The 27,500-nt window shown below is 36.9% G+C and overlaps 3 protein-coding genes across 10 annotated transcripts in view; 2 read left to right on the top strand and 1 right to left on the bottom strand.

The window, feature by feature from the left end:
• The first annotated feature begins 154 nt into the window (after window positions 1-154).
• samsn1a (SAM domain, SH3 domain and nuclear localisation signals 1a) lies at window positions 155-10,313 on the top strand. Of its 3 annotated transcripts, none has more exons than XM_047820308.1 (8): window positions 155-178; window positions 5,661-5,741; window positions 5,966-6,088; window positions 7,123-7,234; window positions 7,333-7,484; window positions 7,614-7,862; window positions 9,021-9,171; window positions 9,899-10,313. In XM_047820308.1, exons 1-8 carry the CDS (start codon window positions 158-160, stop codon window positions 10,024-10,026), a joined length of 1,017 nt encoding a protein of 338 aa, XP_047676264.1. In that variant the 5' UTR covers window positions 155-157; the 3' UTR covers window positions 10,027-10,313. The 3 variants fall into 3 exon arrangements, with proteins under 3 accessions (XP_047676264.1, XP_027006190.1, XP_027006191.1); XM_027150389.2 differs by lacking the exon at window positions 155-178 and adding an exon at window positions 4,789-4,989 and having other exon boundaries at window positions 5,963-6,088; XM_027150390.2 differs by lacking the exon at window positions 155-178 and adding an exon at window positions 4,791-4,989.
• A 1,041-nt stretch (window positions 10,314-11,354) lies between these two features.
• Window positions 11,355-15,665, top strand: hspa13 (heat shock protein 70 family, member 13). Its single transcript, XM_027150582.2, has 5 exons — window positions 11,355-11,509; window positions 12,068-12,408; window positions 12,935-13,148; window positions 13,604-13,771; window positions 13,851-15,665. The coding sequence occupies exons 1-5, from the start codon at window positions 11,485-11,487 to the stop codon at window positions 14,408-14,410; spliced, it is 1,308 nt and encodes a 435-aa protein (XP_027006383.2). The 5' UTR covers window positions 11,355-11,484; the 3' UTR covers window positions 14,411-15,665.
• Window positions 15,666-16,446: 781 nt separating this feature from the next.
• The window catches only part of gdpd5b (glycerophosphodiester phosphodiesterase domain containing 5b), a 67,296-nt gene continuing 56,242 nt past the window's right edge, over window positions 16,447-27,500 (bottom strand). For 3 of the 6 annotated variants that reach the window (XM_027150577.2, XM_047820305.1, XM_047820307.1), the window contains 5 exons: window positions 26,873-27,020; window positions 25,126-25,208; window positions 23,815-23,829; window positions 20,939-21,051; window positions 16,447-17,895 (listed from right to left, as the gene is read on the bottom strand). In XM_027150577.2, the coding sequence (XP_027006378.1) occupies window positions 17,828-17,895; window positions 20,939-21,051; window positions 23,815-23,829; window positions 25,126-25,208; window positions 26,873-27,020 (427 nt within the window). In that variant the 3' untranslated portion in view covers window positions 16,447-17,827. Of the gene's footprint in view, window positions 17,896-20,398; window positions 20,812-20,938; window positions 21,052-23,814; window positions 23,830-25,125; window positions 25,209-26,872; window positions 27,021-27,500 lie in introns of all 6 variants that reach the window. The other 3 variants (XM_027150580.2, XM_027150581.2, XM_027150579.2) reach the window with 3 other exon arrangements.

Here is a 27,500-nt window from a genome sequence, read left to right on the forward strand (position 1 = left end):
ACAACTCCAGGTCTGGACACCAGCTCATCATGTCTGCCATCGACCGCTCACTGTGTACCACATTCATCTGCAGGACTTCTCCATAAACAGCCTAGCTGAGGGTAAAAGTCGGAATAAAGCATCCTCACCTCCGGGAATGGTGCGCTCCATCACCAGCATGGATTTGAGTGTCTCTGATGTAAGTAGTAACTTATTTAGAAAAATAATTGTGTTCAAGAGCTTGTTTCCAAATAGTCTGTTAGAGCAAATTCCAATCAAACAAGGAAAGACCGATCCCAATCTGATCAACACATCTGTATCATGTTTCAAGCCAATCATCCTGTATTTAATCTCCACCCTCCAAAAGTGCTCAAAAGGATATAAAATATTCTGGGAAAAGCAGAGTGATGTTGTTAATGTACTGGATTCAAAACTACAGTACAATCTCTCAGATTATTCACTCCATTCAGTGTGAACGAAAATCAAAATATGAAAAATCAGAAGTATGAAGGAGTAGAAAAGAAAGAAAGAAAGAAAGAAAGAAAGAAAGAAAGAAAGAAAGAAAAAAAGAAAGAAAGAAAGAAAGAAAAAGAAAGAATGAGAAACAAGAAACAAAGACAAATGCAAGAAGAAAATAATTAAAAACAAGAAAGAAAGAAAGAAAGAAAGAAAGAAAGAAAGAAAGAAAGAAAGAAAGAAAGAAAGAAAAAATTGAGAAATTTTATAAAAATTATTTTATAAAAGTATATATACAGGTATATTTTAAAATATACTTGTATACTATTATTAAATCCAGTTTCTCCAATTTTTCTTTCTTTTATGAAATCCAAATTGGAGAAATTGGATTTTATAAAAGTATATATAAAAGTATATTTTAAAGTATACACTTTAAATATAAGCAAACATATTTATTAGTTCATATAAAATACTAACAGCACAATAAAGCACTCCTAATGTTCTCTGAACCACTGTGCTAAAGTTTAGGATTGATTTTAAAAAAATAATTCATAACATTTTATTTCTGTAATGTATATAACCATGGACATTGTCACAATGCAGCTTTATAGAAATCCAGATATAATATTTGAATTCATAAATAAAATTATTCCTAATTAAAAAAGAATGAAAAACAGGATAACAATCCAGGGCCTATACTGGAGCCTTGTGGAACACCATAGTGTATTTTTAAGGTTTGCAGTGAACTCATTCGACTGCGACAACGTTTTCAAACCATGCGAATAAAATATAACAGCTATCTATTATTTATTTATTTATTTATTTATTTATTTATTTATTTATTTATTTATTAATCATTATGTCTCATAGATCTCTGATAATAATTGTAGAAAAAAATGCCTGAATTTGTGAAAGCCTTATAGAATACAGTTTGCTAGTGTATGGCTGCTGTAATCAAGAAGAAAGCTAAAAATAAAATACAAAAATGAATCACGATAAACCTACAGAAACACTGCTACAAATATACCTGAAATAAAAATAAACATTTATAGGTTAGTTTTTGTTTCCACGTGCCTCATGTGCTAGAAAGTAGAAAATGTCAGGTCTTAGAAACCACACAAAAGCATCGGAAAATTTGAGCATATTATTTAATATCTGCAATAATTTACTCACAGAATACTTCATGATTACAATACAGTGATATGAAGGTGTGTAATGTAAATGTAGGGGTTTAATTGGGTAACATTCCTACTCTAAAAAAGAATAAGCCTACAGAATAGTCTGATTTCTATTAATAATCTTATGTGGTAAGAGAAAAAAATCAGTGAGGGGAAAACCACCACCTACTGATCTGCTGTACAGATGGAGAACAGCCACCCACAAGCTCCTCCAGATCAACAAAATGACTAAGAAGACGGTGAGAGTAAAACACATTATAAGCACATGTTAAATACATATTTGTTTAACAAATATTTAACCCCTTTTGAAATAGATATTGACTTCTGGATCATTTTCAATCAGTATAAAGAAATGAATGATGTTCTGTCTGTGCGTCTGATCTAAAATGAGTCAGGACTCATTTCAGTGGTTCAGGCTTTCGATGTGAGACGTGTGTTTTTTCCCTCTGTTGATAATCGTATACAGAATTTTAGTAGACACACACAGATTTGAGCTGCTTATGAACAAGAACTTGTAGCATCTCCGAAATGAAAGAGCAGAAATGGGTTCAAGTTAAGTCAAGTCAAGTTACCTTTATTGTCACATAGATAGAGAATCGGAATAAGATTTATTCACCAAGTGTGTGCAGACACACAAGGAATTTGTTGTGGTTCTTAAGGTGCTCTTCCTGCTGTCCTAACAGTCTGCTGCAGTCTTTGTATATGTCTGATTTTCTGGCTGTTTGGTCAAACCAAACTGTTATAGAAGAGCATAGAACCTACTCCATAACAGCTGAGTAAAACTGTGTCATCTGTGCCTGAGGCAGGTTGAACTTTTTCAATTGACAAAGGAAGTACAACCTCTGCTGTGCCTTTTTCACATTGGAGTCAATTTGAAAGTCCCATTTCAGGTCCTGGGAGATGGTGGTTGCCAGGAACCTGAATGACTCTACTGCAGCCACAGTGTGGTCCATGATGTTAAGTGGGGAGGGCAGAGGGGTTTCCCCTGAAGTCTACTATCATCTCCACAGTTTCCACAATTGTCATCTGCAAATTCCAGGAGCTTGACAGAGGGGTGTTCAGATGTGCAGTCATTTGTGTAAAGAGAGAAAAGCAGTGGGGAGAGAACACAGCCCTGAGGAGCACCACTGCTGATGGTGTGGGTGTTGGATGTGAGTTTTCAGAGCCTCAATCGCTGCTGCCTGTCTGTCAGGAAGCTGGTGATCCACTGACAGATGGAGGTTGGTACAGAGAGCTGTGTCAGTTTATTCAGGAGGGTATCTGGAATGATGGTGTTGAAGGCGGAGCTGAATTACAACTCCAATTATGGTCTCTGGGAAAGTACAGTTTATACAGTAGATACTGTAAAACTAAACTGAATAAAGAACACTCATATTAATTAATATAAATGAAACAGGCCATTGTATTAGTGTTATGGAATATTGTTAGCATAAAGAGATGTTCATGGTTGGTAGAAATGTTTAGGTAGGAGGTACGTGTCAAAGTAACAAGCACACGAATGTCAGGATCTAAGGTTTCCAGAAGAACATACAGATGCTCAGAACATCACACTGTTCCACTGGAACAAGATAATCAATATTCACTTCACCTGTCAATGATTTTCATGTTATGTCTGATTGTCTTATATTTAAAACAAAATACTGTATATTTATATAAATTATCGTTCAGGTCACATGTGTGAAGGTCAATAGGCTACTGTAAAGGAAATTAAATACCATTTCCAAGTTAGTCCAAACCACTGAAAATTCCTGTTCGTGTCTACATCAGAATCGGTTCCTGGATCAGTTCCTGCCTCCATGTTGTTATTATTAGCATGAAAACACCACGGGCAAGCTTGAGTACTTTTGCGTACAGACCTGCAGGTTTGCTTGACACCCTACACAAATTAAGAGATAAATGAACATGAGCAGATTATAACCTGACAATTGTAGATTATTGGCTTTGGGAAATCTGATGTCTGAATATCTGGATAACTTAATTTTTTTTTTCTCTGCTTTTCCATACTGAACCTTAATTTAATTAAAGCACAGAGATATATCAGGACAATCATCGAGACATATTGGTTAGGATGGATTTTCAATCTTAGTAGTCAGCAGTTTGGAGGATAATCTGGATTGATTTCTGTTGGTTGGTCTTTAATGTTAAAAAAAAAAAAAGAAAAAAGACCAATACTTTGTCACAAGAACCATGAGGATCAGATTGCACTGATGGGAAAGGCTGGAAGGATTACACTGAAGATATTTTAAAAGATATATACTATACTTTTTTAAAAAAAATCCCTGCACTCAGCCGATTTGAAAATAGAATAAAAACCCTGGAAATAGGTCAAGCTAGTAATGATGAGTTTTGCAGAAGTAAGGCACAAAGAATATGAATTATTTAAGAGCCTGTGTGTGCAGGCTCATCACAAATGTCTTTGCAGGGTTAGATAAACCAATCTGCTTGCTTCTGTGCATTTTGTTGAATATTTAATTAAGAACTTTATAGCAAAACGTTACGGTTGCAAATGAGCAGCGATTGTAGGGGTCCAAGCACCGCTTCGGTATCAACTTTTGTTGATATCTTTAATGACTATGGAACAAAATGTCTGGGGTTTGTGTTTGCAATATTTCTCAAGAAAGATAACATTTAAGACATGTTTAACTTCAGTTAATGTTAACATGCAGATAATGAAACCAATATTGTGCTAAATCTGTCAGTGGTTCTGCATTAAAATGCACACGGTTGGGAAATATGAGAAGTACACTTTCAGTAAAATGACGTCTCTGTTTCTGTGTTCCTGTGTGCTTTTGCCAGCTGATACTTCCTCTTATAAAGAGACCAGATTTTGCAAATTGGGCAAAAAGCTACTTTTCCTTTTCTATACTTTCACTTCCTGAATAAATCCAGCTGAACATACTGTAGCGTATAAACCTTATAGGACATAGATATTGGACATGATGAATATAATAATAATCGTTCCGGATCGAATAGGATTCATTCTAATCACAACGGTAATTTTGTGGAAAGTCTTTTTGCCGTCATATATGTGCATATTTGCTTCATGTGAGTTCCTTGAAATGACTGGGAAGTGGTTATCAAGCACACCACAAATGCAGACTCAAGCGCAAATTTTTTTTTTCCCCTCAAAAACTGCTTCGATGACAGACAGAACATATGTTGTGACACATCCTGTGTGATCTGAGGAAGTCAGAAAGCAAGACTTGTCTCTGGAACCATTGCAATTAGCACTTTAGTTTCAAGGGTCAAGCACACAGGCAGGAATTAAAAAATATAATACGGTCGTCAAATATTCTTAAGGAAGGAAAAAAGTAAGACCATGCTTCAAAGGGCAGCTTCAAATGTCTCAGATAAACCTAAAAACCTCAAACCAAAGGTAAGATTTATTTCAATTTGGCATTATGAAAAATAAATTTATAAAAATAAAAGTATTCTGTATTATTTTTGTTTATTTATTATAGAATTTAGATGAATGTTAAATCACACATTGAAATTTATTTGCTGTATTTGGGTCAGAAATTTTAATACAACTCTACTTCTGTCCTGAGCCATGGCCATAGGATTTAAAGATTTTAAAGATTTGGTGGATTAATCGTGACTTTAGAAAGTGTAATAATTTGTTTAAATGCTTTGCTTCTTAATTCATTCAAAACCTGACACTAAACCTTTAGTTTTTAATGTGATTACAAACCATTATATATTAATAGCAAGCAGCGATGATAGGGGTCCAAGCATGGCTTGGCTGATGGGGTCAGCTGCAAGAATGCAAAATATTTGATTCTTCTGTTATTGAAATAAAACGTGTTTTCTGTTATAGACAGACTTAAAAATTCAAACACTCCAGTTTGAGAAATCTGTGTAAATTGACTTGTAGTTGATGGTGAATTATTTTTATTTTCTGATTGATATGAGTAAGGAGCGATTTGTAGGGGTCCAATGATATTTGTCAATATGTCCAATTCTTTGTAAAATTCAGACATGTGTATCTGCAGTGTGTATGTGGGTGTGGTTAACATGTGCAATTTCATTATTTTCCACCTCGTACAGAGATCCACCAGTTTCGGAAAGTTTGACAGCTTCAAACATCCAAACTCATCTGCAAGGCTTGAGGAAGATGGAACAACTCTGGTAGGAAATATTTTTTATTTACAAAAAATAACTCTACTAATAGCTTTTTTGGGGGGAGAGATGGAGGGGTAGAGATGCTAAATTTAGGGCTATACACACTGCTACTCTATGCCGTGAATGATTAAGTGGGATGTTGCTCAGAGCTCTAAGCTTACTCAGCACTTGGCAGCAGATGAAGCCTGTATATAGACGTCAATATTCATTATGCCTTGTGTTTGGAGCAGGCTGAGGGTGAGTCAGGAGTGGAGAGGAAAGACAAGCAGCACGGTTTGGGAAAAAAGATGAAGGCCATTGCAATGACTATGAGGCTAGGCAAGAAGCATGTCAAGTCCTGTTCTGAGGACACGGTGAGTCACAGGGAAGCACACATCAACTTGAAACATTGCCAAAATGAACAATCTTCCTTATGATGTCAGAGGATATGTTTAGTTTCCAGGATTTTACATACAGCACAAACCTATGGTTTTACTCATAATATTAACTCCTGTAATTACTTGGCTAAAGTGACGATGTTGACATGATCATTTATTAGTATGAAATACATTCTGATATTGAAATTAAACATGGAAATTTCATAATGTCTAGACATCAAATATGTCTATTGGTTGCCGTTAGGTGACACATTATGGTGTATGGTGTAATTGTGCAATATACAAATTCATTTCAATTTGAAAGTCAAATATTCAACTATTGGGTGTAACTGTGTTATGTATGTTTACATACTGTAATTAATGGGGCATGGGCTGACTTAAGTGGTTAATATTTATATTGACGGTATTTAGCAGACTCCCTTATCCAGTGTCATTCACAAATTATAATTTTTTTTATAACTGAGTAATTGAGGGTTAAGGGCCTTGCTCAGGGGCCCAGCAGTGGCAGCTTGGTGGACCTGGAATTTGAACCCATGATCTTCCGATCAGTCGAACCCCTTAGCCACTAGGCTACCACAACCCTAAGGCTCTGAGTTGGTGCTCAGAGGCTCAGGGTTCAAGCCAAAGCACTGCCAAGCTGTCACTGATGGGCCCCTGATCAAGGCACTTAACCCTCTCTGCTCCACGTCTTCTGTATCATAGCTGACCCTGTGCTCTGACCCCAACCTCCAAAGTAATCTAATCCTAAAGATTCTAATCTGATCAGTATTTTATTATGCAAAACCAAACAAAAAAAACAATATGTTGAAAAACCACTTCAGCTCAAAGGGTGACTACGAACAAAACTTATAAAGTTCCAGGATACATGAATTGCTACCAATTAATCAGCTGTTAATGTGATTTATCAAAGCTCAAGAATAGCACTGTTATATCTGATATCAGTACATGGCCATGATGACATCTGTTCTCTTTTACTGTCCCACCTTTAAATGTTTTGCATCATTTTCCAGGTTGACGACAGAGACACGGAAGGAGGAACAGAAAGCAGCTCTCAGTTAGGAAAAGCTACAAACCACTCAAATAACTTGTTAGAAAGTGTCTCCAGTGGACAGAACTCCTCCAGTAAGCACTCACACATCCTCAAAGTACAATAAAAAATAGCAGTGATTAAAATGATGAGAGCTGAAGAGTCACACTGTTATTCTTCCTCACTGTCTCAGGTGCCATGACCAGCAGCTTTGACGCGTCTTGTAACGAAGAGAGCCTGACGCTGGATGGGGACGTGTCCTACACAGGGCCGTTTTGTGGACAAGCCCGAGTACACACAGACTTCGTCCCCAGTCCTTACGACACGGACTCGCTCAAGCTCAAGGTCAGCCCTCCATCTGCTTTATGTACTTTGGCATCGTCATGCGTCCGACTCTGTAACTTGGCGTCAGAAGGAAACATTTGCACTTTGTATAAAAAGCATTGACTGTAAATTTGTTTACTTTTTTCACAGGTTGGCGATATTATCGATATCATAAGCAAACCCCCGATGGGGATATGGACGGGCATGCTGAACAATAAAGTCGGAACTTTCAAGTTTATCTACGTGCATGTGCTGCTTAAAAAAGAAGAAGATGAAGAAGAAAATAAAGAGGAGAAAGAGGAAGAAGAGGAGAAGGCTCTTACGGTCAGGCCTCAGCGATTGTCCAAAAAACCTCAACCCAACACACTGCTGGAATTACTGGAGAGTTTGAAATTAGAGGTAAACATCCCGACAACATGAAACTACATTAAGCCTTTATTCAAGCCTAAAACATAGAATTCGAAAAAGGAATCCAAAATAAAAACAGACTATTTTTACTGAATGAATGTGAATGTGTGTACTCAAACTCCAAGCTGTGTAAGGAACAAAAACCTGGGCACATGTTCATAAAGAGTCTAATAATGATCTCAGAGAGCTGTAAATTTAGAATAAACATTTCTAGCTATGAATCGTATCTACAGAGTGATTCACGACCGGGATTCAGGATCTCAGAGCAACTCTGAGCAAAGGAAAATACAACAATGTTTATCTTAGAGAGGGGGCGGGGCTTAACCTGTTACTAGGTATGACACGTTCTATTGAAGACTGTGATTGGTTGTCTAATAAAGTAAAAAAAAAAAATAGGAGAGCTTTTAAAATCTGGTCTATAATAAACCTTCACTTTGTCTCTATGTTAAGATATTTGAGACTATATCGTGTAGGGATTACGTTCGTGACCGATCATATTAGAGATGTTCTAACGTCTGTATGTTATAAATGTAATGAATGTAAATGTAAACATCTCCATTAGATGGAGTATAGATAGATCTAATCTTATATCTAATCTAATTGTTTACAATAATAATCCCTACACGATCTGATCTGTATCATCTTATTAACTCACTATCATTATTAAATATCATATACAACACATTTCTTCTCCTTCTTCACCTTTTGGCCATTTTCTCCTCTGATAAAAAAACTCTTAATCCTCTTTAAAGTCTTCCTCACTTCTCCTAACACTTTTTGACCTTAAGAGCTCTTTTAAAGGTTAAGATGCTTTCTGAATAACTTTTATCTTTACTAGGATCTTCTCTTTCATTTTACGTTGAAACGCCCACATTTCTAAGAAGGAGAAACTCTTTACACTAAGAATTTTTATAAATACAGGACCTGGTGTGAACTTCTAGTATCTCGGCTGTTTATTATTAAAATTAATAAGAAAAATTAATCAATAAGAATTTTGAATGTCAACACAGGTGATGATTTTGTTCAAAAATTTCGGATACAAATTTAAAATTCTATGAATTGTTTTGAATTCTGAATTTGTGACCTTTAACACCGTCGTTCTCACTCAGACACACGAGTCTAACTTTCCCTCCACCTTGAACCCGGCAGGAATACGCCTCCGCTTTGCTCCTGAACGGCTACCAGGAGGTGGATGACCTGAAGCATTTGAAAGAGAACCATCTGATTGAGCTGAACATCACTGATCCTGAGCACAGGCGCAAACTCCTCGCTGTTCCACAGGAATTTTTCGGCATGGACCGTAAGTAGCGAAATTTCCTTGAATGAAAAAAGCCTTTGAGTCAAAGCCTGAATCCCGGCCTAACTAATATATATATATATAAAATACAAGCATCCTGTGTGAAATCAGTTTGTGTGTGTGTGTGCGTGTGTGTGCGTGTGTGTGTGCGTGTGTGTGTGTGTGTGTGTGTGTGTGTGTGTGAAAAAGACATACAAATAGGATAAAAAGATAAAAATATAAATATATGAATGAATTTTATGAATTGTTAAATATCTCTAAAGTGGGAAATCACAGCCCCGAACTTGGAAGGATGTCATTCTTGTAAAAAAAACATGGACTGTAGAGTCAGTATTAGAGATTTAACAAGGAATATGTCTGAAAGTTGATGGACTGAAAAGAAATACTAGAGACTATACATTAAAACTTATTGAAAGGTCAGAACTGCTTCTTTGTCCACTGCTGGCTACATGCTGAGAGCAGCCACGGTGATCTGATATCACTTGCTGGACTCAGGGTTGTGGAGACCACCCGAAATGTTGCTGTTGTTGTTGTTGACGTGTTTAGAGTGTTAGTGGGCAGTTCTGACCTGCAAAAAACACACACACACACACACACACACACACACACACACACACACACACACACACACACACACACACACACACAAACTTAAATAACCACTTTTATAATGCTTTACTGTGATGTGAGTAGATACTCACACTATATGCTCAATCACCTGTTCTCACAGAGGACGAGCTGGACCATATGACGTGTGAGGAGGACGACGAGGAGGCCAGCGACTGTCCTCGAGACTCAGGCTGTTTCATCCCAAAGGAGTGTGCAGACACGAGCAGAGAGGACGCCGATATTCACTAACGATTCTTCTCTGAAATGACCTATGACGCTTTATGACCACTCATAAATTCATATCTTTACATAATATTTGTCTTTGGGATTGTAGCAACATGGCTATGTTCAAATATCCACTGATTTATGTATTTATACTTGACATTTCTTTACTCGTTTCTTTTCTGTAGTTCAACGTGTGTTAATATAAACATTACTGTATAAACTGTATATATTTATATATAAATATATAGATATGATCTTGCTTTTTTTTCGTGCGTTAGAAGAGATAATAAATTATTTGTTTGTCATTAAAAGTTTGTCTTAATCTTACATTTTCAACCACTAACCAGGTCACCGTTACCAGTCAGGTGGATTGTCTATTAAAAAAATGGCTAAGTATTATTAGAAATGCTTCTATTTGCTTTGTTTATAATAAAATCGAAAAATTATATTAATTTGCTCTAAACAAGGGAATCCAATCTGGTAAAATGGAATCTGTCGCATAGCCTTATTAAGTTTATTGTTTTGAGCGCCACCTGCTGCCTAAGATACAAACTGGCGCTCCACTAAAACGCTCAACCTTCCTTTTAAGGGAAAGGGGTGGAGCTATGCGATTTTAATTAATTAATCTACCCAGATGTTTTTTTTTCTTTATTATCTTTAAAACGATATGATTGCTAAAGGTCAAACGTTTAGACATTATAACGCATTGTTTACTGATAGATGGATTAAAAATACATACATAAAAAAAAAAAAGATAAAAATGGTCATAGCATTTTTAGCATGTTGTTATACGGTTATTTTATATTTGTATAATAATAATACAATAATAATAATAATTATAATTATAATTATAGACCCCATACATACGACTGGATCTTATCCCAGGTGTTTATTATTAATTATTTGTTCATTTTTATACATTTTATAACCTTTTACATGTCTTGCATATTTTTGTAAAATAATATTAATATGGTTATACATAAAGCTTACACTTTGTTTAGCCTAAATATGATCCAGAATATGATTTTATCAGAGTAAATAACATCTTCCTTGTTAGTGTGACCTTTCCAATATGGCGAAGGACTTGACGTAGCGCGGTGACGAGGCAGGAAACAGTATTACATATTCATCGTATTAATACATATACATCTTATTAATTCACTTAAAAAACACTTTAAATATTTTCAATAACATCTTAAATCGTTTATTTCTAAGTAACCGTTACACGATATGTAAAAATCATCGCGCGTACAAGACGGAAGTTTTAGGACTTCCGTGAAAGAGGCCACCGCACTGCATTGTGGGATGTGTAGTTTTAAAAAGCGTTTATTCCCTTGTATGTGTGGGGGAATTGACTACATTTCCCGTAAACACAAAACTCTCCAGTTAGGTGGACGTGTACATGCGTGTTGATTAAAATGTTAGTCTCCCGGCTTGGTTTCAGTTACTGAAGGAACGTCACTGTAGCTATCGTGAGCAGAAATGGCAGGAGAAATGTCTATAATCGGTGAGTTATTTTTCGGCCTAGCTGTTTAGTCAGATTGTTATTATATGTGCTATCCACATAAGCTAAGCTAAGCTAAACTAATTAGCCTGCTAGGTTTCATAGCTAGTATGAAAACATCAACACTGACAGCTGCTTTAAAATTTATAGATAATTCGAATTAAATTCATCACCAAGAATCAGAAGTAATAATTAAATGAAATGTTGTTAAAATAACGTGTTAATAACGAGGACGTTTGTGCGTTTTAAGGAAAGGTTTAGGACCATATGCTACATCCTGCTAAACATTTTCTCACAAAATTCGGTATTTCTGAACTTTTTTTATTTATAAATGTCAATTCGTATTAAGTACAGAAGTGTGATAATGTTTTAAAAAATGTAAACGATTTAAAATTGTCGATTTTTTTTTTGACTCATCTTGTTCTGTTTTTGTGTTTGTCCAATTAAATGACGTCTGTAACGTTTGTGTCCCTCCCCTGGGGGCGGGGCTTGTTCTAAAGTAGTAAACGTAATTGTTCCATATTTTACTAATTATCATGATATACATTTTTTTTTTTGCAGGTTCGGTGATTTTAGCCTTATTCCTAGCTGGATATTTAGGTCAGCAGTATCTACCTCCTCCTAAACCCAGAGTCATCGGGCTCGATCTCGGGACGACGTTTTGCTCCGTAGCCGTCTTCCAGCCAGGGACGGGAGACGTGGAGGTGATCGGAGACGAGAAGGGTAGAAAAAGCATCCCTAGTGTGGTGTCCTTTACAGAGACGGGGGTTTACGCCGGACACGAAGGCCAGGAGTTGGCTGATGTCAATCCGCAAAATACGGTTTATGATGGCAAGCGATTTATCGGGAAGATTTTTGACCAGAAGGCGCTGGAGCAGGAGAGCTCTCGTTACCCCTTCAAGGTAAAAAAAAAAAAAGAGACATCTTCACCCCGATGTCTGTTTTTCTGAACATTGGTTTCCATTTTTCAGAAATTCGGGCTATACAGGAGCTCTTAAAATCAGCACAATACCTGCAGTGTGTGATCTACGCAACGTGATGAATAGCATGCAAAAGTTTTAAGAAGCTTAATTCACGTCAGTTAGTTTATTGGGTTTTTAAAAAGAGAAGTTTTGATTACACAGAGGATATGATAAAGGTGACACATCAAACTCCTCGACGATTTTAACGCAAAAGTACAAAATAAAATGCTGTGCTGTTTTTGTCATGGTTAATAAGAGACGTTCTTTTAGTAGACGTTTGTTTGACATTTATGGACGGAGTCTTCAGTGTCCGTGACGTTCCACACCGTTAAAACGGATTTAAAAAAAACTACGATATGTTGCTCTTTAGCAATCGTAATGATTGTTGTGCATAAATATTGGCACCTGTGTACATTCCAGGCTTTTTTTTTTCCCCCACATCTAAAGACTCTTATTGCCGTTCCAGGTCGTGCTGAACAACGACAGTGCCGAGTTCCTGCTCCAGACGAACGGCACCTTCACCGTGACACCCGAGTTCATCGGCTCTCGGCTACTGTTAAAGTTGAAGAAAATGGCGGAGCAGTACCTCGGGGTCCTCATCGACAAAGCAGTGATATCGGTGCCCGCAGAGTTCGACGAGCGGCAGAGAAACTACACTATCAGAGCTGCAGGATTAGCAGGTCAGTCTGCAGCAGATCATTTCACGACCAGGACTTGATGATCAGAACATATCAACCTGCTTGAAATCATGATGTATTTCTAAACTTTTAGTAGTGTGGGTTTTAAGGACTTTTTAGGTAAAACAAAAATAGCATGTTTTGTTAAAAGGAACACTTTTTACCTTGTGAAGAAATGCAGATGCAATAATATGCAAATCGGAAAGACTTACAAAATGTCGTCATCATTATCACGAGGCCTTCATTTGCATATCGAGACCTGAGTTTACGCTTCGGTAGCAGTTGCGTTTATTTTCTAACTTTTTCCACTTTCATAAACCACTTTCAGTATTAGTTTAGATTTTATGGGATTAGTATTAGTATTAGGTTAATAGGTGCTTTATATATACCTGGGATTTGCAACACAGTCACAGCTGCTGTTATAGAGACCAGTGAGAAACCGCATGTTTGTTTCTCAGGGCTGGAAATCTTGAGGGTCATTAACGAGCCCACAGCAGCGGCGATGGCATACGGGCTTCATAAAGTGGACGTGTTTAACGTACTGGTGGTGGATCTGGGAGGAGGAACGCTGGATGTGTCTCTGCTCAATAAACAGGGCGGGATGTTCCTCACCAGGGCCATGGCAGGTCAGAACACACACACACACACACACACACACACACACACAACTTTTTACCGTCTAACTCCCGGGTTTTGTCTCAACAGGAAATAATAAGTTAGGAGGACAGGACTTCAGCCAGCGACTCTTCCAGCACGTCAGCGACCGAGTGCTTCAGCAGTACGGCATCGCCCTGTCGTTAAAAGAGGACGTCCAGCGTCTGCGTCAGGCTGTAGAAGAAGCCAAACTCGGCCTGACTGTGAACTCTAGCGTCACCCTTAAAGTCCCCCTGCATCTCCGGACCTCAGGAGCGCAGGAAGAACGCGTCACCTTCCAGCAGGAGCTCAGCCGCCAGCTCTTTGAGGAACTTAACGCAGATCTCTTCCAGAAGATCCTGGCCCCCATCGAGACGGTCCTGGCGGAGGGACGTCTGGAAAAAGACGAGGTGGACGAGGTGGTGCTGGTGGGCGGTTCCACGAGGATTCCTCGCGTCCGCCAGATCATCAGCGAGTACTTCGGGAAGGAGGTAAACACGCGCGTAGACCCGGACCTGGCCGTAGTGACGGGCGTGGCTCTACAGGCGGGCATCATGGGAGGATCGTGGCCTCTGCAGGTCAGCGCCATCGAGATTCCCAACAGACACCTGCGCAAGACCAACTTCAGCTGAGACTCGGCAGCAGGCGGAGGAACTCGAGATGCAGCCACAAGTCATGAATAATTTCCCCTCCGAGTGGAAAGTCTCTATTTGGACGTTTAAAGTTTCATACGATCTGCCCAACATTTTTAACTCCCGATCACTCGTGCACTAAAACACAGCAAACTTGACATTCAGCCACACAGATCGTGTGGGTTCTTTAAGAGAACAGTTTATATTTTTAGGTAAAGCAGGGTGGGTGGAACACGTGACATGTTCTGCCTACATTTCTGAAAGCTTTAAAGAAGGTGATCTTCATCTAACTCTAAAGGTTCCAGGACCAAGCTGTAGGGTTTCTACAGAAGCTCTAAACTCACTAGGAGACCTCGTACGTGTTGCCGGGCAACATAGAAAATAAAATATAGAAGAAAGTGTATGAATTGGAATGAAGCACTAGATTGTTTGTTTATTTTGGCAAGGAGAAAAAGAACACATTAGAACACAGCAGAGTTCCAACGCTGCAGTCACACGGATCCATCAGGAACGCACTTCCAGCTACACGTTACAGTAAGAGTGACCAGACGACGACGGGATGGATGACACACAGAGTTAAAGCTCCACCGTCTACTAAAGTTCAGTCGTAACCTTGATGGAAACCGAGGTCAGACAAAAGACAAAACTAATTCACACGATGCGAGAGAAAGAAAGAAAGGAAGTGGAGGAGAAAGAACATAATCAGAACAGACCACCAGACTTTCATCAGCTAATTATTTATTTTTATTATAACCTCTCAGCCAGATCATGACTGATATTTAAGTCACTGAGTTTACAGCTTTTTGTTTTTGTTTGTTTGTTTTTTTTTAAATTTATTTTCAATTTTAGTATTTTTTTTATTAATTTCTTTTCATTTAAATGATTTTTTTTAAAGAAATTTGCTGCTCTTATTTGTGCATCATGAGCTGATCGTGGTTCATCTTGCCTTTTTAATTTTTTTTGGGAAACTTAAGCTGATCTGTTTTGCTCACCAAAATTCCTTAAAGACTTCTACCATCTAAACGTGTCCGTGTTCAGGCTCTTAAACGCAGCTAACACGTGTACAAAACACAATTCCACACTGTCTCATGGTCAGTACTGTATTTTACATATTTAATGTATATTTTTGTCATTTTTTTTGTAGCACATCATCTTACATTTCAAGCTTGGAAGGAAAAATGTTGCACTTTAAAATACAGAAGTATAAATGTTTGTTTTTTTTTTCTGTCAGTCTGGAATTAAAAAGGTAACTGTGGCGTTCTATAGTTTTTTTATACAACTACAAAAACTTGAATAAGGAAACGGTTGTATTTTTGGGGCCAAATTTAATAATAAATCTTGTTTATTTGTAGTGTTTATGAACAAAACAAGACAATACTTATTATCAGAAGTAGTCGTTTATTTTATTATTATTATTTTTTAACATCTAAAGTCTGGACACATTATAAAAAAAGTGATATTTTTATACACTGAAAACATGATTTAGTGAAAGAATTATGATGTGTGATGCCAATGTATCAGATGATGATAATTTCTTTGGCTTCTTTTATTCCGAAATTCTAAAAAAAATTCTGAAGTTTCTTTTAATCGTTCAGCTCTCGGTGACTAATCGCTCTTCACCATCCAAAACAAGGAAAATTTTAATGTAAAAATAGAGTAAACTATAAAGCACTTAACGATTGTTTCAGAATAGTTAATGTGGGACGTAACTTCTGAAGAAAGTTCTTCTTTAGATTTACAAACAAGGAAGAATTTGGTTTTTTTTTTAACAGAAATTAATCTAAATATTGTTACTGAAGCTTAAATGCTAAAAAAAAAAAGTTTATCATTTGGTCAAAATCTGTTCAAAAGAAATGTAAGTTAATAGATGTGAGTAAATGTGCGTGTTTAAAGAATCCCAAAAAATGTTTGTCTCTCTTTTTGGATGAAATTCATGTTCATGTGAATTTAAAAAAAAAAATTTACATTTTTTTTTTGATAATAATTTTCCATCATGCACCCAAAAAAAAAAAAAAAACACGCCCGGACGAGACACAAAGGTTTCCAAATATGGTATTTATTTATTCCTTGAGACATGTACAAAATAAAAACAAAGTAAAATGATTTGTTTGTTTTCTTCCGTGCGAGCGTGAACATTTTCGTTAAAACGCTTCACCGATCTACCAGTGCCATAACTTATAGTCTTTATAGCGAATAAAATACATGATAATGAGACACGATCACTGTACAATATATAAATATTAACACTCTTCTGAGTCCGGGCAATTAAATATTTTCCAGTAGTACTGTGCGTGGCGCTAAGATGCGTTCGGTTCAGCGCTTTCAGTGTAGAACGGCGTTACAGGAGAAATCCACCCTGAAACACATGCTGTATGTGTCTTCTGAAGTGTTTAGCGATGCTACGTCTAGGGCGCTAGCACGGTTACCATGGCATTTAATAGGAATCTCAAACATTTAGGGCTATCCTAGGAACCGTAGATTGTATCCTAGCAACTGTAGATTCTGCAAACATTATACTCAACATCCCACAATGCAATGCAGCAGGTGAGTCTCAGTACAGCTACAAGATGACACATTCGATGTTGTGAAGATGAACCGTTTTAGCGAATGACCAGGTGAGAAGAATTAAAGCGCCGCTGCATCATTTTCTCCAAGTTTAAAATGAAGACATGGCTAATACGCGCTACGTCCAGGGTGGATTTTTCCTTTAAAGCTTAGCACTTAATAAGTCTAACCACAGAGTATATAACAAACTTTTCGGAGCTCATCGACTGTAACCCGAAATTAAATATGCTGAACGTCTGAAAGGCATCGAACACGAATATAAAAATTATTCTTGAAAATCTTCAATGGGTGCTTATGAAAAGTCACAAAGAGTAAAGAGAAATACAGGCACACTGTAAACACACAGGAAGTTGCTTGGGCCCTTCGATAAGTGAGGCGAGAGTCCCAGAGTAAATCCTAATCAATCCATCCATCCATTCATTCATTCATATACATACTTCATAATTCACACACACACACACACACACACACACACACATGTTAGTTTAGAAATATACCTTACATTCCTCCTGGTTATGGTTTCTCATCTCTTAAATGAAGGGCGTGGTCTATTACAGCCCTGTTTACAGTCAAACTGAAATAAAATGGCCGACGTCCCAGTCTTCACCAGCACTCGACGAGTCACACTTTCTTTACAAGTCATTTAGTGTACCAAAAAAAGACTATACAGAACATACACAACGTTCATATAAAGATAGAGCAACTTTCTGGAGCTCACATGGAAAACTGGGAAAGCACTGGGGGAAGTGGGAGATATTAATAATAATTATAAAGAAAGAACTAAAGTGGTTCAGACGGAACATCTGAGGTGGAAATCTTCCCTTTTTCACCCAGTCAGCGTCGAGGGCGGAGTCAGAGAACATCTTGATTGGTGTAGCAGTCGAAACCGTTTTCATCACAGCTGACCCCATCGCTGACCTCTGCTCACACACACACACACACACACACACACACACACACACACACACACACACACACACACACACAGATTGAGAAAGTTTGTACCATGCAATGAAATTTTGTGTGGCTCTCTCGGAAAGCAAAAAAGACAAGAAGTGAATGTAATTTAGTGTATATGAAGTCTAATGTAGTGTATATGAAGTGAGTGTACTGTAGTGTATATGGCATGTAATGTAGTGTATATGAAGTGAATGTACTGTAGTGTATATGGAGTGAATGTAATGTAGTGTATATGGAGTGTAATGTAGTGTATATGGAGTGAATGTACTGTAGTGTATATGTAGTGCAATGTAGTGTATATGAAGTGAGTGTACTGTAGTGTATATGGAGTGTAATGTAGTGTATATGAAGTGAGTGTACTGTAGTGTATATGGCATGTAATGTAGTGTATATGAAGTGAGTGTACTGTAGTGTATATGGAGTGTAATGTAGTGTATATGAAGTGAATGTATTGTAGTGTATATGGAGTGAATGTAATGTAGTGTATATGGAGTGTAATGTAGAGTGAATGTAATGTAGTGTATATGAAGTGAGTGTACTGTAGTGTATATGGAGTGTAATTTAGTGTATATGAAGTGAATGTACTGTAGTGTATATGGAGTGAATGTAATGTAGTGTATATGGAGTGTAATGTAGTGTATATGGAGTGAATGTACTGTAGTGTATATGTAGTGCAATGTAGTGTATATAAAGTTAGTGTACTGTAGTGTATATGTAGTGCAATGTAGTGTATATGAAGTGAGTGTACTGTAGTGTATATGGAGTGAATGTAAGGTAGGGTATATGGAGTATAATGTAGTGTATATGGCATGTAATGTAGTGTATATGAAGTGAATGTAATGTAGTGTATATGGAGTGTAATGTAATGTATATGAAGTGAGTGTAATGTAGTGTATATGGCATGTAATGTAGTGTATATGAAGTGAATGTACTGTAGTGTATATGGAGTGAATGTAATGTAGTGTATATGAAGTGAGTGTACTGTAGTGTATATGGAGTGTAATGTAGTGTATATGAAGTTAGTGTACTGTAGTGTATATGGACTACAACACAGTGTATATGAAGTGAGTGTATTGTAGTGTATATGGAGTGTAATGTTGTGTATATGGACTGTAATGTAATGTATATGAAGTGAGTGTAATGTAGTGTATATGGAGTGAATGTAATGTAGTGTATATGGAGTGAAATGTAGTGTATATGAAGTTAGTGTACTGTAGTGTATATGGAGTGAAATGTAGTGTATATGAAGTTAGTGTACTGTAGTGTATATGGAGTGTAATGTAGTGTATATGGAGTGAGTGTACTGTAGTGTATATGGAGTGAATGTAAGGTAGGGTATATGGAGTGTAATGTAGTGTATATGGCATGTAATGTAGTGTATATGAAGTGAATGTACTGTAGTGTATATGAAGTGAATGTAATGTAGTGTATATGGAGTGAATGTACTGTAGTGTATATGGAGTGTAATGTAATGTATATGAAGTGAGTGTAATGTAGTGTATATGGCATGTAATGTAGTGTATATGAAGTGAATGTACTGTAGTGTATATGTAGTGTATATGAAGTGAGTGTACTGTAGTGTATATGGAGTGTAATGTAGTGTATATGGACTGTAATGTAGTGTATATGAAGTGAATGTAATGTATTAAAGAACTGGGGATTTACTGGGGAGTCACAAAACAACCAAGTTAACCAATTTAACCAATACTTCCCCATGGTTACAAACCTTTATAACAATCTAACGAACTAAAACTCAACATACCTCCGATCATCATGGCCAACTTTCTGTACTTTTAAATTCGTTTATTCCTTTATTAGTTTTAGATCAGTTAAAATAGACACTGGTTCTAATCTATAATATTAACTACACTAATCACTGTTTTCAAATGAAAAGTCATCGTTATATTAGTTATATTACAAAAGTTATATTACACACGTTTAGCTTGTCGCTAAGCTTAAACTACTAAATATTACTGTAGACAAAACATGTTGGAATTTCTACTTTTATTTTGTAGTGTTGTAGTTTTATGTAAGTGTAATACAACTCAGATTGGATTGATTCTGAAATTAGATCATTAGCATTAGCATATTTTTAACTTGCTAATGAAAAATTATAAATTATGAGTACGGTTTGTCAGTAACCAAATGTATTGCTCTATTTCACCACCTAGTTTTCAGACCTTGAAGAGCTTTATTTAATTTATTTATTATTTGATGAAATAGTTTCAAAGGGAAAAAAAAAGAAAATAATATTGGAGGTTACATGGATGGATGGATGGATGGAAGGAAGGAAGGAATGTACTGTATGTTTTAAAGGAAGGAAAAGGGTACTGTACGTTGGAAGGATGGTAGGAAGGAAGAAAGGAAAGAAGGAAGGAAGGAATGTACTCTACGTTAGGAAGGAAGGAAGATTATAAAACATATTACGTTTTTGTTCATCTTCCACACACTGGGGTTACTCACCATGAAGAGAGCTCTGGTCATGGCAACCAAAGCCAGTAATGAGCTACGACCGGACGTGAAGGATGTAGCAGTGGATGGGTGGATGGGTGGGTTGATGGATGGATGGATGGGTGGAGTGAAAGGGAGCAAGGAGGTCATGAAAGAAGATTGCTCAGGATGGATGGTGTTGGTGATGCAGGACGGTTATATATGGAGCAGGATGGGTCAGATAGGAGCCGGATGGAGCAGGATGATACTTGATGGTTTTAGAGGGAGCAGGATGATGAAAGATGGTGCAGGGTGATGGAGGATAGTTAGGGATGATGTAGGATGGTGCAGGAGCATCAGGATGGTAAGGGATGATGCAGGATTGGAGATGAGATGAGGATATGATGAAGGCTTACAGCTGGGGTTAATCTGCTACTGTTGCTGACCTTTAGGAAACGTCAGAACCGCTTAGAGTCATGCAGACAACATGGGGCTCATGCTCAAACACACACACACACACACACACACACACACACACACACACACACACACACACACTCACGTTCCCTTTACCAGAGAAGATGAGCTTCTCCTTCATGATGTTGACGTCTGGGCTTGACCTCCTGACAGCTGCGCTCAGCATGATCTGCTCCGGGTTGTAGCTACGCATGTTACTCATCCTCCACCTACACACACACACACACACACACACACACACACACACACACATGTACGATCAATACTGTACAAAATTACAGATAACACTGTGCTATGTAGATAAACAAATGAAATATATTCATGAAAAGAAAATCCAGATCTTGCAGATGTTTGTCTGGAAAATATTGTTTTCTAATTAATAAGGTCATTGTTTATCAGATGAAAAAAATATAGAAGTGTTGTATACCAAATTTTAAACCATAGTGCTAAAATTAATTTTAATTCATTCATTCATTTATTTGATATGTTTTTTTTATTTGTTTGTTTTTTGTTTTTATGCAAACAAACCCTGTAACTGTACAATCTACTGGGACTGATCAATGTTTGTTTGTTTATTTATTTATCCATTCATTCATTCATCAAAAATACATAAATAAATATGTATTATATTTTTGCTTACTGTATTTAAAATTTAGTTTTGAGCTGGTAAAATCTCTGATTTATTTGAATGAATAAATGAATGAATGAATGAATGAATGAATGAATGAATGAATGAATAAATAAAAAAAACAGTAACAAGATGCTGATGCTAATCATGGGGAAAAACACCCAAAATATATCTTCTCAAATAGCATAACCTTAGTACCTTTTATTATTATTAATAATAATAATATCCTCAAATCAGTGTTTTTCTGTTGATAATGGCATGTTAGGGATCGTTATCATCTTGTTGCAGGTTATTGTTGCACCTTTTCATTTTTGGCAAATAAATTCTAACCAAAAGATTATGATTATGATGATGATGAAGATCCCTTCCTAAAGCCTGAAGGGATGCAAACCTTTGCACTTCACTTGGCGGTATTAGAGGACAACTTTATCATTATCAGTTATCCCTAATTTATAGGCTGACAATCATGGTGTGTGTGTGTGTGTGTGTGTGTGTGTGTGTGTGTGTGTGTGTGTGTGTTTCAGCTACTACATTACTCCATAATGTTACCACAGTTTTAGAAGAGCCGTTAATAATAAATGTCTTATGAGATCATTAAGTAATAAGATAAAGTTGAATCCTGGAGAGACGATGCACTGATATGAAGTCACTGGTGTCTGTAGAGCCTCTATTTGTCCTTCTGTGCAGCAGGTGCGTGTGTGTGTGTGTGTGTGTGTGTTTCTGTGAGAGAGAGAGAGAGAGAGAGAGAGAGAGAGAGAGAGAGAGAGAGAGAGAGAGAGAGATAGTGTAAAAGAGAGAGAGAGAGAGAGAGAGAGAGAGAGAGAGAAAGAGAATGACAAAGAGAGAAAGAGAAAGAGAGAGAGAGAGAGAGAGAGAGAGAGAGAGAGAGAGAGAGAGAGAGAGAGAGAGAGCTCAGCCACACTGCTATAAATAACTGACTTTAGTGCAGGTTTGTGTGATTAATACAGAGCCACCATTTATCTCTGACGCGCCAACATCCATCCAGAAAAAAAAAAACATCTCAACTCCAGCGGGAGCTAAAATAAAAAGCTCAGCGCTAATAATCATGTCAGGCTAACAGATTCGTGACAGGTACGAAGGCTCAACACCGCCCTCTGCTGGACACATTAAGGAGCGGCTTAAATTATACTTAAATGTATTGTAGATAGATAGATAGATAGATAGATAGATAGATAGATAGATAGATAGATAGATAGATAGATATATAGATAGACAGATAGATAGATAGATAGATAGATAGATAGATAGATAGATAGATAGATAGATAGATAGATAGATAGATAGAATAGAAAATCTGGACAGTGCAAAAGTTTGCATAGCTTTGATATTAACACTGGATATCAGTTTTTCATAAAAGTTTCAACACTTTTGCTCCTCCAGTGCAAAATACACCTCCTTATATAAAGTGTAACACACTTCTAAGTGCAAAATTGTGCTGTAATGGTGAATGGTGTTAATGGTGAATATTTTTTAGTATCCTAGACATTTAAGGTTTTGACTTAAAGTGGGCTTCTTCTTTTTTTTTTAAACACAAACTATATGGTGGAGGCACAAAATGTTTACTTTAATTAATTATTTAATTTAATCATTTAGCCACAGATTCTGTGTCTGACATTATTTTATTGTATAAATAGTGAATTAGGTAGAATTGTATATACAACACACAGATTATAGCCTATAAAGTCATATAAAACCTATTTAGATGAATCCTGACCAACATCATGAGAAATGTTAAACTTAGATAACGTACACACACACGTACACACACACAAAAAGTGACTGTGGGTAAAAAAATAATCTCTGGATAAACACATGATTGGAGATGAAGAGTTGGCGGAAGAATAACATTTTATATTCAGACACGTATCAAATATTTCAGTATTTATTATTTCAATTGCTGTTTTCTAAAGGATAGACAGATAGACAGACAGACAGACAGATAGATAGAGGCAGAGACAGACAGACAGACAGACAGACAGATAGATGGATAGATAGATAGAGGCAGAGACAGACAGACAGACAGACAGACAGACAGATAGACAGATAGACAGACAGATAGACAGACAGATAGACAGACAGACAGATAGATGGATAGATAGATAGACAGACAGATAGAGGCACAGAGACACAGACAATAGATAGATAGATCGATCGATCGATAGACAGATAGATAGATAGATAGATAGATAGATAGATAGATAGATAGATAGATAGATAGATAGATAGATAGATAGATAGATAGATAGAGGAGTTTCAGAGGTAAACAGGTGATAAATATGCCAAGGAGCACAGCATCATGGGTCAGCTGAAGTGACCCAGTTACCTGATAATGTGATAGCTGAGAGATGCCAGAATGCAGCAGAGAAGAGGAGCATGCACATCAGCAGAGAAGAGGAGGAGGAGGAGGAGGAGGAAAGGGTTTGAAGGGCACAAAGATTCGGAGTAAAAGAAGGAGAGAATCAAGAAGTCAGTTCAGAAGCAGAAGCCAAAATCACGATGCCGAGCGCAGCACAGAGTCAGCACTAAACCAGTAGGCAGTAAACTCCCACAGTGATTACTGCGTACAGAGCGAGGAACCGTCTGACAGGATCGTTATATATAGTCATGCACTCGCTGACAAGCCGCGCTAAAAGTCTCCTTAAACATCTTCCTTTTTTACTGTTCAGACCACACTGATACTAAATCTGTTGCTTTTATTTTCTATAACACACTTATATTAATCTGATCAATTATCTTCTCATTACGGTTTCTATAGTAACAGCTCATTTACAGGGACGTCTGAGCTCGCCGTAATCTTGTCTTAATTATAACCGGATTTTATTAAATGTGCTAAAAGGTTATATCATTACGAGAGGAGGTTTGCTGTCATTTTTATTGAACCATTCTCCAGACAGAAGGAGTCTCCAGTGTCAGGAAAGCTGTAACGGGAAAGTCTTCACATCTTATTCATTTACAGAGACATAATTCATTATTATATAATAATTCATAAAAAAAAAACTGGTTAGAAAAAAGAATAAGAAAAATAATTAGACTTGTGAAGAAACGACTGCTTAGAGCCACCGGAACAAATGTGTCTCGCATTGAACGGATAAAAAGCGACATCATTCATCATTTAATAAAAACAGATCATTTTTTTGGCACATCGGATTGTGACGTGATTTAAGGCGGAAAAAATCGTGATTATTTTTCTAGAACCGAAGTGTTCAGTGTAGTGTTTACTCAGTACTTATTACTGTAAAACAACACAAATGCTGCTGATATTTTATCTTTGTTTTAAACTTATTATAACTTTTGCCATCATTTGTTTCAAGGTGACTTTTAAACTGTATCAGAAAAAAAAAAATCCTCAAAAAAAAAAAATCTCATGTCACTGATACACATTTCTTACTTAAATTTTCTCTTTCTAGAGTTCTTTTTTTAATATTTATATTTCATTCCATTTACCCAGAAATGTTAACACTTGCGGTTCGGTGTGCATCCGTGAAAGAGAAACAGATATATATTTACGTATTGATGATGTGCAGCTTAATAAACTTATATAGCACAAATACAAGCTTTGGTACAAACATCCAATCTCACTCCTCGTGCACCGTGAATCTGTTCCAAAATATAAATATAATGATAAAGTCCTTACTTCTGAAGTATGAAAATCCCCAGGACCAAAACGAAGGAGATGAGATCTGTAGCGACCCAAATCGAGCAGTACTCATGTGGACTCTGAAACAGAAATCAGTGAAATGACAGAGCAGACGCTAGATGGCGCTGTGACACAAAATAAATACCAGGTCCAGTATTCATAAACATTCTCAGTGTAAAGAGTTTCTCCTATCGACCATTTTTGCTAACACAAGCTGTTCTTAGTCTTAACTGTAAAACGTCATGAAATGAACATTTATAGCTGCTATAACATGTTATAACAACATGTGATAACCGACTTGTTTCAGCATTGAGACACGACGCGACTGTAAAACAGATTCATTCAATTCAATTGACATTGTCTTAAAGCAGCTTTTACATAAGTACAGTACAGAAAGGGAATAAAAATGTTTAAGTTTAAAAATAAGTTATTATTTATCTCTAACATTTATCCCTAATGAACAAGCCTGAGGTGACGATGATGAGGAAAAACTCCCTGAGATGATATGAGGAAGAAACCTCGAGAGGAACCAGACTCAGGAGTGAACCTCGTCCTCATTTGGGTGACACTGAACAGTAAATAATGTCAATGTTTTAGACGAGCCATTCTTTAATGTTAGTGTCTGCAGGTTGTTGCGGTATAGAAGCAATAAAACACATCAGGATGAACTTTTAATGGAAAATAATCAGCTAGTTGGTGGTGAGTGTTACCGTGATTCTTCATACCATCTTGTTATTGATTGTTTTCCTAAAAAAGCCCTGAAAAAATGTTATTCCATACATTTCATTTCTAACTGGTACATTTTAAATGACTCTAGAACCAAAGACCATTATTTATTTATTTATTTATTTATTTTTACAATAACAACATTCCTTCTCAAAAGTATAGGCTATGTATAGGTAAAACTATTGCCACCCTAATTCAAGTATACTGTATACGACCTGATTCTGTTTTTGAGCTCTGTTGATGTGTTCGAAGTCCAAAAGTTAAGAAACTAATCAACAAAATGTACACACACACTAATATATATATAGGTAATAGATACAGTATATCTTCTTCTCCTTTGGGCTTTTCCCGTTAGGGGTCACCACAGCGAAACATCACTTTCCACCTAACTCTATCCTCAGCATCCTCTAATCTCACACCAATTACATTCAAGTCCTCATTTAACACATCCATATATCTCCTCTTTGTCCTTCCTCTTGCCCTCTTACCCGCAGCTCCATCTCCAACATCCTTCTACCAATACAACCATCTCCCTCCTCTGTACATGTCCAAACCATCTCAATCTAGTCTCTCTGACCTTGTCCCCAAAAAAGCCAACCTGAGCTGTCCCTCTGATGTGCTCGTCCCTAATCCTGTCCATCCTCATCACTCCTAAAGAGAACCTCAACATCCTCATCTTTACTACCTCCATCTCTGCCTCATGTCTTTTCCTCACTGCTACAGTCTCTAACCCACACAGCAGAGCTGTTCTCATTACTGTCTTCTACACCTTTCCTTTGAAACAAACAAATAAATAAATATTAGTAATAATAATAATAATAAATAATAATAATAATAATAATAATAATAATAATAATAACGCACTGTAAAAAATAATTAGGTTCAGAATAATAATGGTTATATATGTTTTGTTGTTGATGTTTTCCTATCTTTTAAAGGTCACAAGGTTGCCAATAATTTGAAGGATGCTTTATTGAACATGTAAGACGGATGACAGAGCGCTGTGTCGGTCTCTCACCATTAGCCAAAGAGGCGAAAAAACCTTCCGGAGGATTTGCGGTGCTTCAGAGGAGACAGAGTGAACGCCGCTGCACCAGAGTACAGAATAAAGCCACGGCCGGTTCACGGTGTACAGGGTCACACTCACGTTACCCGCCTTGTACGTCCTGTTAAACACACACACACACACACACACACACACACACACTACATATATTGCATAGAGTCCCAAAGGAATGAACATACATCAACACTGAAAGTCACTAATGAAATAAAAAGTAACCTACATTCAGCTGCACTGTGGTATAAACTGTGATAACTATATTATATACTACATGAGTAAATAAACAAATACATAAATCTATCTTGCATAGTTTGGTAAAAAAATATATATATATTACAATGTCAGTTTTGCTTTAAGAAGATAAAGTGAAAAAAGTGACATGACCTGAATGTGTCTCTTAAATAATATGTAGAGAAATCTTTAAAAACCATTAAATATGATAAACAAACATCGAGACGCACAGAATCGCCAGAAGCAGCTCATCTTTCAGCATGAATCGATGTTATTCACAGACACGTCTGCAGATGATCGATCTAACTGAACGTTTAATGTAATAAGATTTACTGCAGTAAGGGATTCAGTG

Source organism: Tachysurus fulvidraco, chromosome 11, assembly GCF_022655615.1.
Source record: "Tachysurus fulvidraco isolate hzauxx_2018 chromosome 11, HZAU_PFXX_2.0, whole genome shotgun sequence".
Taxonomy (NCBI): domain Eukaryota; kingdom Metazoa; phylum Chordata; class Actinopteri; order Siluriformes; family Bagridae; genus Tachysurus; species Tachysurus fulvidraco.

What these genes read in the sequence shown, in the direction of transcription:
- samsn1a (XM_027150389.2), top strand. Translation starts at nt 4,933, where the DNA reads ATGCTTCAAAGGGCAGCTTCAAATGTCTCAGATAAACCTAAAAACCTC. An exon ending in CAGTGGACAGAACTCCTCCA is followed by an intron (nt 7,235 to 7,332) that starts GTAAGCACTCAC and finishes TCACTGTCTCAG; the next exon opens with GTGCCATGACCAGCAGCTTT. An exon ending in TGGAGAGTTTGAAATTAGAG is followed by an intron (nt 7,863 to 9,020) that starts GTAAACATCCCG and finishes TGAACCCGGCAG; the next exon opens with GAATACGCCTCCGCTTTGCT.
- hspa13 (XM_027150582.2), top strand. Translation starts at nt 11,485, where the DNA reads ATGGCAGGAGAAATGTCTATAATCG. An exon ending in GCTCTCGTTACCCCTTCAAG is followed by an intron (nt 12,409 to 12,934) that starts GTAAAAAAAAAA and finishes TTGCCGTTCCAG; the next exon opens with GTCGTGCTGAACAACGACAG. An exon ending in CAGAGCTGCAGGATTAGCAG is followed by an intron (nt 13,149 to 13,603) that starts GTCAGTCTGCAG and finishes TTTGTTTCTCAG; the next exon opens with GGCTGGAAATCTTGAGGGTC.